The sequence below is a fragment of the Lolium rigidum genome, chromosome 2 (assembly GCF_022539505.1).
Source record: "Lolium rigidum isolate FL_2022 chromosome 2, APGP_CSIRO_Lrig_0.1, whole genome shotgun sequence".
Classification (NCBI taxonomy): Eukaryota; Viridiplantae; Streptophyta; class Magnoliopsida; order Poales; family Poaceae; genus Lolium; species Lolium rigidum.
The window spans coordinates 1,314,233-1,324,524 of NC_061509.1; the positions used below are offsets into that span (position 1 = coordinate 1,314,233).

Consider the following 10,292-nt stretch of genomic DNA (forward strand, 5'->3'; position numbering starts at 1 on the left):
GAGACTAGTCCATCGAGTCGATCGACTCGTGCGCTGAGTCTAGTCGACAGGCTGAGTCGGACTTGCCCGTGCGACTGGTCGACTAGTCGACGACTAGTCGCGACTAGTCTCTCGACTCGAAAACCATGATTTACCCACAGCTCATAACTACCGAACTGAATTTAGCATGCCCGGAACTGGATCACACTCGCAGGTAAGCAATTGTGAAAAGATGCACAGCATGGCGGATAAGCTTCAAACTGCTCCTCAACCGGTACAATATGATCCATTTTCTTAAGGAAAGCACGCAAATGAAAAACAGTTGTTAAATCTGTGTAATAGCAACCAATTAAGTATCAAATGCATAAGCTGATGAGACACCTATCACCAACAGAGCCAGTTGAAGTAGAGGCACTGATATACTGAAAGACGCGACAGAGCCTATCGGATTTTCAGGGAAAAAATTCCACTTGTCAGTAGAGACTTCAATACAAGTGGCACTGCAGAAAGTAAACTAACAAGGGGTACTGCATTATAACTCAACATCACATTTGCTGATAAAATAGACATAGTAGATTACTAGTACGAGTAAGTTTGGCAACACAAGCTTTGTAACATTACCTCCGCTCCAAAATATAATTCTTTTTAGAAAGGCTAATATTTCGAACGGAGGTAGTAATTGACATCCAACGTATGCATAACAAGATAAGAAGTTTGGCAACACAAGCTTCATAGATGATTGACATCCCACGTATGCATAACATGATAAGAAGTTGGCATTGCGGATTCTAATTTATCAATCAAAGATTAGAAAAGACCTACCATCATAATATCATATATGCATAATTTGGCATAACCAATCAGGCCACTGCTAGAATAGGCAAACAAAAAAACAGCACCCACTGAAGCATAATTTAAACAATACCCAAATATAAACTTTTGATTGCCAATTTTATCTAAGCAGAATGACAATACAGCTGAAGGAACACCACAAAATCTTCTCTAGACAGCCTGCCAAACATTCCAATTTCAAGCTATAACTAAGTATGACAGTCATGACTGGGATACCTATTTCAAGTACCAACATCAACATATGCAGCCTTGCCAACATAAAGCAGATACAATTACTCCTCGGTCCTTATCACCTCCAATGAAGATCTCACTTATTGACATATCCCTCTTTGCGACCCTCGAAACCAGGGCGCATAAGCTTCTTCTCACGCTTCTCTATTTTGCGCGCCTTCTTCTCCTGTGCCCGCTCCCGGATGTTCTCCGTCCGTGTATTCTCGCTTCTCCTTCCTCTTGTTGTCCACTTGTCTTCTTCCTATCCTTCCATCGCTCCGCGGCCTTCTGCTGCCTCTTCTTATCCTTCTTCATGCTCGCTTAATCAACGTTGGGTTATCATGCACCTTCTCCCCAGCAGCACGTCTTGTTGCCAAATCCCGGGCCATCTTGGTAGCCTTCTTAGGATCTTCCTTTGCCCTCTCGCATCCGCTTAGCCTGCTCCAGCTCCTTCTTCTTGTTCTTGATCTTCCTCTTCTTCCTCCGCCTCGCATCCTTTGGATCAACCAGCACGTTGCCATACACGATATCCGGAGCCTTCCCATCGGCCTCCTTCTTGTGCTTCTTCCCATCCTTACCCTCTCGCGTCATCGGCGTCCTCACGCTTGCGCTTTGTACCCTCGTCCTTCCCATTCTTCACTTTAGAACCCTTTACCTTCTTGCTCTTCTCCTTCCGGGGCTTATTCGGGAACTCCGGCCTGGTGCACCGGTTCCCACGGAGCTCCGTGATGCGGCGATGAAGCCGCTCCCGAAGCTCCTCGTAAGTCACCGACCGGTCTTCGGAAACAACTGCTGCCGGGGCCATCAGCATCTCCTCCTTCTCGTCATCATCCTCCTCTTCCTCCTCATCATCGTCGTTGCCATCATCGTCAGCCTCTGTGGTTGCCTCGTCCTCGGTCTCCTGGATTTCGTCTTGAGACTTATCCTGCTCCTCCTCCTCTTGGTCCTCTGCCTCTTGGTCGGCGACGGACTTCTTGAGGAGGTCAAGGGTGGAGGAAGGCGGCCCCGCGGGGTCGAGGCGGGCTCGGCGGGCAGCCTTGATGTTGGCGCGGGACTGAGCCTTCATGGCCGCCTTGGCGGACTTGGAGAGCCCCTGGTACTAGGGGCGATCCTCGTCGTCGATGGAGAGGTAGAAGCGCGGGGGGATAAGCTGGACGAGGGCGTCGAAGAATAGGGCGTGCCCTTGGACACCGTCGCGGTTGGCCGCTGCCTCTAGAAGCTCGGCGGGCTTCGCGCGCTGGCGACGACGGAATCGTTGCCGGCCGCCTCAGCGGCAGCGGCGGCGGCGGAGGGCGAGGGTTTCCTGGCCATTGCGGCGAGGGTTTGGAGGGTTTCAGAGATGGAGGAGCTGCTGTCCGTGGCCTCCAAGGGTCTATATTGTGGTTTTGGTTTGATGGGCCGGAATGGGCCTCCAAAAGGCTTTCCATTACTAATTCTTAAGCAGCCTTTCGTTATCTTTCTTATTTGGATTCTACTCGCGAGAGGTTGCAAAATCTTTAAATTCAGAAAAATCTAAGAATAAAAAATACCGTGAGAGGAACTCCGTCGTTGGATTAGCTATCTCAAAACTTTTTGGAAAAAATAATGGCTCGGCTAGGTTTTAATGAAGAGTTTGTTGATTTGCTTATGGCATGTGTGTGGCCGGTTAGATACAAAGTGAGGTTTAAGGATCAAGAGATACATGTCTTTGTTCCACAGAGGATTAAGGCAAGGTGATCCCCTTTGATCATATTTGTTTTTACTTTGTGCAAAGGGGCTGTCAATCCTAGTGACTCGTAGAGTGGAGGTTCGTGGTATGGAAGGTGTCAGGTTTTGCATAAATGCACTATCGGTCTCTCATTTGCTCTTTGGTGATGATTACCTAATCCTTATGAAAGCTTATTTGACTAATGCAACCTCAGCTACTTCACCAATACTGTGCAAGCTTAGGAAAGTTGGTGAGTGAAGCAAAGCTTATTTGAAGTACACACCCGCTCAAGGAGAAAGATAGGGCATGACAAGATCTGGCATACCTCCTCTCCGATCCGAGAAATGAAGTCGGTAGAATGACCTGGTGGCGGTGACCGAATCGACGATGAAGTCAGCATGCCGAAGATTGAGTCGACGAGTGCCCTCTCTCCTCTCCTCTCCTCTCCTCTCCGAGCAAGAGTCAAAGTCTAAGTCACACGCGACGCACGCGTAAGATCCACCCCTCCCGGTATATATAGAGCTAATTGGTTGAAAGAAGGGTAGGTTCGAATTTTGAGGGAGTGAAATTAGGCCGGAATTATCAATATGTGTTTCTAAGCATGGATGGCTGAGATGCGTACTACTCCCACGGATCGATGAGGTGGCACTTGAGAAACCAAACCTTCCGTATCTACTGAGGTGAGGAAATCATGGGCAGTCCAATTTGCAGGAAAGGCAAGAGCGTTGATTGAGGATGGACGCATATATTTCTAGCGGATGGAAGAAGTCCTTGTGAGCGATGTATATGGTTAACTGAGTAATAATGGATTGGTAAATACATGCTTCCTTCATTGCCTCACAAGGGAGAGAGAGAAAATTATTCTGATTCGATTGCTTCTTTATTTCTTTGGTATGAACTATTGTAATATATGTATGGTTGAAATCATCAAGCTCTCTAGGATGGATGAAGATGCAGATTACCCCGTTTGCTCTGCCTCAGCACCAGAAACTCTCAAATAAATATTTCACAAGCATTGCGATTGACATTGGCGACTAAAATCTTGGTCATGCCACTAATTTTCTTTAAATTTAAAGGTAGTTAATTTTCATTCCTCAAATTGTGGCATACATGCCCAGGTTCCTTGCACACACAGGATTCCAATGAGTGACACTTCGTGAACTCACTTTTCTACTAGTGAGTGATATCGCTCCAGGTTTCTACTATTACGGAGAAAACCACTCGAAGGGAAAACTCACTAGATTGGAAACTACTAATTAGAGCTACGGAACGCCCAACAAAGATATAAACACATTTAACTAGTACAAACGAGTATCGGGTATCTCAACACAACTTTAAGATCCATGTAGTGCCTTCTCGATAATCGGACGAAACATGGAAGTGATAAACTATTGTTCGAGTATCCAGGTTGTGGGCTTCCACTCTTTGCATCTATTGACATCCGCTTGCCAGCTCATCATGCTTATGCCACGCGCCGATAACTCGGGCTCATTCCTCTCGCTCTCCTTGAATGATTTCTTTGTGTAATTTATTGGCCACTACTCAATATGTCGGAAAGGCAGCGGATGGCAGGTTGGACGTTGGACGAAATTGCAATGCCACATTGAGTTAGCATCATGAATGACGACTGTGTTTGCGGCAACATCGGTGAAATTCAACAAAAAAGCGTACCTTTAGCAGATTTGAGAGCAACTGCTACACCTACCTGGACCTCCCCATTCAACGATAAGATGAATAGCAACCCTCGCTCTTACTTCTAGAAGATCGCAAGATGAATGTTGGTCAGCAGATACAACTTTCTAAAGTAATGAAATAAATGGATGTTTCTTTAATGACAACGAGGTAAAACGGATTATATGTTCATGCTATTTCTTGAAGAAAGTTTATGAATGGATGCTATGTCTAGTTGAGGCAATGTGCAAGCTTCACCATTCGCAAGCGGGACAAAACACAAGGCTGAAGCATTAGCAACAATTACGAATGCTCTTGGGTTATCATGTTCCTCAAAAGCTCAGATATCAGCTTTACCATTCGCTGGTGGACTAATTATATTTTTTTCGAAAGCTCTTGCTCATTATCTTCAGTAATCCAGGACTATAAGTCCTTCTCAAGTAAGTCCACAAAGATGATATTGGCAATGTTTTAGCTCAGCTAATGTAGTGATTTAAGTTGGAGCTAACAATTCCTAAATAAGTAGGTATCCTCAACATAACAACACATGCATGTTGGAATATGTAGGAGCTAGACGATGCTATCTGCTTTACACTCTTCAAATTAAAGGAAAACGCGTACTCATAATGAAAATTTGTAGATGCAGACAATACTGCATAGCTTTCTTTGGTATGCTGATACATAGTCACCAAGTGTTTCGTGACACACCTCAACTCTTTTAGCGTGTGTTAGTGGAGAAATCAACCATTAGGGGAGAAATGTAATCTGGAAATGGAAAATGAACAAGGCAGCCAATTAGAAGCTAAATCTTTTTTTGTTTCTCGAAAATGCACCATGATAGCAGAGGGTGTGTCAATCTATGATCTTACTTTGACTTGATTTTTGTACTAACGCAACTAATTTACTAAAACAAAGAACAATAGCATCATGAGGTGTAGCAAGCAACGTTACTTCGGAATGTGATAATCATGAGGTGTTCATAATTTCCTGTACTTGCGATGTCTGATGGCTGCAAAAGCATACTACAGATCATTCTAAGCATTGCAAGAGAATTACTGCTAATAGTATTAGAGTTTGAAATTCTAATCACAACCATCCAAAGTAGACTAATAACAGTGTGAACTTAATTACGAAATTATATAATATGAAAAACTTAGTTCTAGAGAATGTACTATACAACACGAATAGTAGGCATTAACCAGATTAATAGCAGCAAAACAACAATATCATGCCATGAGAAAATCCTAGAAACCATCCCACCACCACTATAATCTAAACCCGCGGTTCATCGGCTCGATGGTGGAGCACATCACAACCACAACTCCATGGATGGGGCATCACAGAGCACTAAAACAAAAAGGATAAAAACCAGAAACTGACCTAAACCTAGGAGGCAGGAAGGCCACCGTCGCCTCGCGCTGCCAGGCCAAACCTAGTTTAGCAAAATCATGCTGCCATTTATTATTTTATTTTGATAGTCAAAAAATTTGCAATGCATGTGCACCTAAAAGTAAACAACATATGAAGATCACAATCGTTCAGAAAACAACTGCCTAACACCAGCGTCTTACTTAAATCAAGAAAGAAAGCAGGTAATGCCATATACTACTGGTTAATCATACCGGAAAACACACCTGGATGGTACCAGGAAAGTACTATGTGTTCAAACATACCCTACCGGAACATGATTTTACCATGTGAAAAATAAATGAAGTAAAATACGACAAGAACAACCGACAAACACGAGGAATAAGTGCATGTTTTCCATCCAAGAATTAATGTACAACTCACCCAAGCATGTGACGTATTCTGAAGGAGGGTCTGGTTACTCGCCGGGTAGTACATCACCCAACTCGCTCTCCTTTGCGTTTGTAGCGGTGCGCGTGTAGATGCCAATGTCAAGAACAGAGCGTCATTCGGTGGCTATAACCGCAGGTGCTCACGCAACCGCCCTGGTTCGAGTCCTGGACTCGCCAGGTGCTTCTTCTATAAAACAAAGCTACCAAGGGCTAGTCCTTGCATTCCTTTATTCATTTATTTTTCTAGGTGCCGATGCCATTCAGCGAAGCCACTCAAATATGCTCCCGGTTTCACGGGCTTCAAAGACCTGCAAAATAAGAGAAATTTACACTTCAAGCAATTGATTTAAGCCCTAGATCATGCGAGCAAAAAAACAAAGAACCGATCGGGTATCGGGCTTTTGTAAGTTGTATATCAATCCGCAATACTCTTGGTGTACACAATACATGTATCCGGCCGGGACATGCATATTACACTTGAAATGCATCCGGAGAACCTCATCGAGGCCGACACAAAAAAGGTGGCACAAACTACTTACATCATGTACCCTTGGTGATATCATCGACATCAAAAGAATCATAGGAGGTTTTCTCCTCATACACCTTGAGAAAATGACTTCAATTTCTATCGTGAGTGATAAAAAAGTGAATATGATCATCTTTCGGCCACAAATATGGGTACCTCAGATTCTTAATGCCTAACAAACACTACGGGGACACTTCATAAACGAGTAGCATAACATGGAGCATAAATATTTCACAAGGGAAAGACACAAATTTGGCAGCTACGAGTTTAGCAACATTGTCAAATCAACCACGTACATGGAAACGACCAAAAGATTTCACAAAAAGATTAGATACAACATTAGATTAAAAAAAAGCTTAGGAGACGACTTCAAGCTACAGATTAACTAAAAAGATCTAATTCTCTTCTCTTGTCTGTTTTAGCTCATATTTGAATAACACCAGAATTTAGTTTCCCAAGAAAAAAGTGCACGAGACAATGAAAAGGGAGAGAATACCCTTACGCCAATCAAAACTTTGAAGCTCCCGGAAAATTTTGAAGTTTGGCTAAAGTAACTATACAACTCTACATAAATTCGCTTGGTAAATAAGAACATATAAAATTTCATCTAGTTAATTCATCTTCCAGTTGAGATTCTGGATCCTAACACCTAATCAACAAATTAATCGGTAAGATGATATATTGAAACCTGCACATGAATAAAATAATTAATACCGTGAAGGGGTAAACATTTACGATGGTACCAGCGGGAAAGAAAATCTTACTATGTGGAATATAAGAACATACTTATAAATTAAATCAATCAAGGAGTGGAGAGAATAGCTAGCCACAATAAAGTAACAGACTATGTAATGAGTAGTCGAACACCTCGTATAAATTCGACAATGGAAAATGTCATCTTCATGTAAAGGAAAGTCTGTTTCACTTCTAAAATTTCCAACTCAGTAAAATGAAGAATACCAGCTACAACCGAGAGAGTTGCCTCATGCAAGATATTCCAACAGAGAGTACAACCTCTCGCAATTATAGCAAAAATTCAGCAAGGCTTGTGAGAACTCACCCATGCGAGCAACAATCAGGAGATTGCCTTCTACAACCAGTAGAATGGCCAGTACCATCCCTAATACAAAATCTCACGGGTGAGGAGGAACAAACTAAGTACTCGATTAATGTTCCCAGTCATTTAGTGTTCAACATAAGCGTTACCATTTTCCATGTCCATTAGAGTTAAGAGAGGGATTTAGTCAATTGTCATTGCAAATAAGAACCACCAAGATATCATGCATAATATTGGAGAAACTTATCAAGAATAACTGAAGTACTCTAGCGAGATGCTCTAAGAGGAATAAATATGTGATCTTGTGTTGTGGTATCATTCCCCAAAATATACAATTAGCGCAAGCATATCTCATGGAGAAGTACCGCAGCAAAGATGAGTTTTCCCAAACTACCATGAGTGAAAAAATTTCCACCTTTAAGCAAGCATGATGTAGTATGATCAATAATTAGCAAATAGAAGCTCTACTCCGCAATTTACAATAAAATTAAATATGTTAACACTTTACAAGGACACGGAAAGGAGAAGGAAAGAAGCAGAAACTCACATGAACCATGAGATGAAGAAGAGGCCACTGCTGCCATGGTGGCGGTGCTGTGAACTCATCGCCATCACACAACACTGAGAGGGGACGTGAAGCGGGAAGTAGTCTAACCCGCGGGCATTCAATTTTCTATGAGGGGCAGCAATGTGCGAGATGACAAGTAATTTTTCAGGATACCTGAAACCACCATATACAAGCATATATGATTTTCACAAATTCCAGCTCAACCAAGATAATCAGGCAAGCACGAACACATCCAACTGATGCAGAACAATTGAGGAGTCAATGACTTACATTAGATGTAGGTGAAGCCAGTGTGGTGCTTGAGTGTTTTCAGTCCAGATGTGACTCTTCTTCGACATTAGCTCTCAAGCTTGGCAGGGCGAAAGCTCTCGAGTAGCAACTGCAATTGTTTTGAAAAATAAGCCTTGATTTTCTTTATCATTTGCAATGCAAGAGTCACTTGAAATTACAATGAAGATCGATAAATTTAATTTCGAACAAGAAATATGAACTTGCGAAAATAAAAGGCGCATAAATCTAAGAAAGTAATTAGAAGCATTAGCTCTCAAGCCTGGAAAGGTGAAAAGGGTCTTATTCAACATTGCGGATGTTTTGACAAACATGACTTAAATTTATCATCATCACCACCTTTTCCTAGTAAAAATCAATTTCAATTAAATTAGTTATGCATTAATAAGTGGGAATTTATTCACAACAATCAGGTTACTATCGATATGTGAAAACTAATTCTAGGGCCAATCATAGATCCTATGCCAATGCTTGTAGCTACTAGAGAAGACTATCATGCCAAAGTTAGAATAGTGTATAGCTACTATAGAGAAAGAAGTGGATCTACCAGAAATCTGAGCACCGTTCATGTATGAATGGCTAATAACAAGGTTTACATAGGAGAATCACCTATTGTGGAAGTAGAACGGCAAGAAAAACAGCAACCTACAACAGGAATCTACACAAAATATTAACAGAGTTGCTGCAAACTGAAGCTAGCATTTGTACCACAACAAAGCTAGGAAAAATCAAGACAAAGTCTGCACCAACGTAAACGACATAATGCTAATCCCATAAGGAACATAGACATACATGATTACTAGAGAAACATAGCCTAAATAGGCGAAGAAAAAAACACCAAGCACTACAATATCATATGAGTAAGCATGAAAGAAGATTTGAGGGAGCAAAACATTTGGACAGACGGCAGCGTTGCGGCATACACCAAGAGCTCGAGTTACCTTACCCCAAATAACATCACATGAACAACTATGATTCTAAATGGCAATAATCTTGTAACATCACATGCTATAATGAGCTACCAACAAGTCATGGTAGACAACATTTGTCCTCGATCGTCGGACTCGCAAGTTTTCACGTCCGACAAAACAACAAAACCAAAACACATCGAAATCTGCAATTTTCACTCCAATGACCAGGGCGAAACAACTATAGACCAGCTTAACTAAATATCCGGATTGATATTGTTTGGCCTCGGTGCTTTCCGGGTTTGCAAAAGACATCTCTTTCCACCCCGATTCCACATAAATCTAGAGCAAAAGCAATGGAAGGGCTCACCTTGTTCTCATTCTTGTTGATGCCATAGCCGCTGTTGTATACATTTGATTGACAAGCATATGCATAGCGAGTGTCACCGGCGCGTGTCTCCTTGAGCATGTTCTGGAACCACCGCTTGGTGCAGTCCAAACCACCTTGGTGTGCATGCAAATACACAATCTATAAAATTACACTAGTGTACAAAATGATAATTTCAGCGAATGACTAAAGACATGCGTTGGTGCTAGATTTTATTAACATCTTTTTTTAACAAAGAAATCAATTTATGGGCATTTAATTTATATTTCAAATCAGTGAACTAATGATCAAAAAGCAAAGAAAAATTTCTCGTTCACATTTTCCCGTTTTAAAGGTTATACTTCCATGTGCACATAAAG

The 10,292-nt window shown here is 42.0% G+C and overlaps 1 protein-coding gene and 1 pseudogene across 1 annotated transcript in view; both read right to left on the minus strand.

Moving 5' to 3' along the window:
- The window catches only part of LOC124685808, a 71,447-nt gene extending 62,732 nt beyond the window's left edge, over positions 1 to 8,715 (minus strand). The window contains exons 1-3 of the mRNA XM_047219843.1: positions 8,620 to 8,715; positions 8,329 to 8,502; positions 7,785 to 7,844 (exon numbers count right to left, since the gene is read on the minus strand). Coding sequence (XP_047075799.1) covers positions 7,785 to 7,844; positions 8,329 to 8,502; positions 8,620 to 8,687 — 302 coding nt within the window. The 5' untranslated portion in view covers positions 8,688 to 8,715. The remainder of the gene's footprint in view (positions 1 to 7,784; positions 7,845 to 8,328; positions 8,503 to 8,619) is intronic.
- On the minus strand, positions 1,139 to 2,352 carry LOC124691173 (annotated as a pseudogene).
- Positions 8,716 to 10,292: the final 1,577 nt, after the last annotated feature.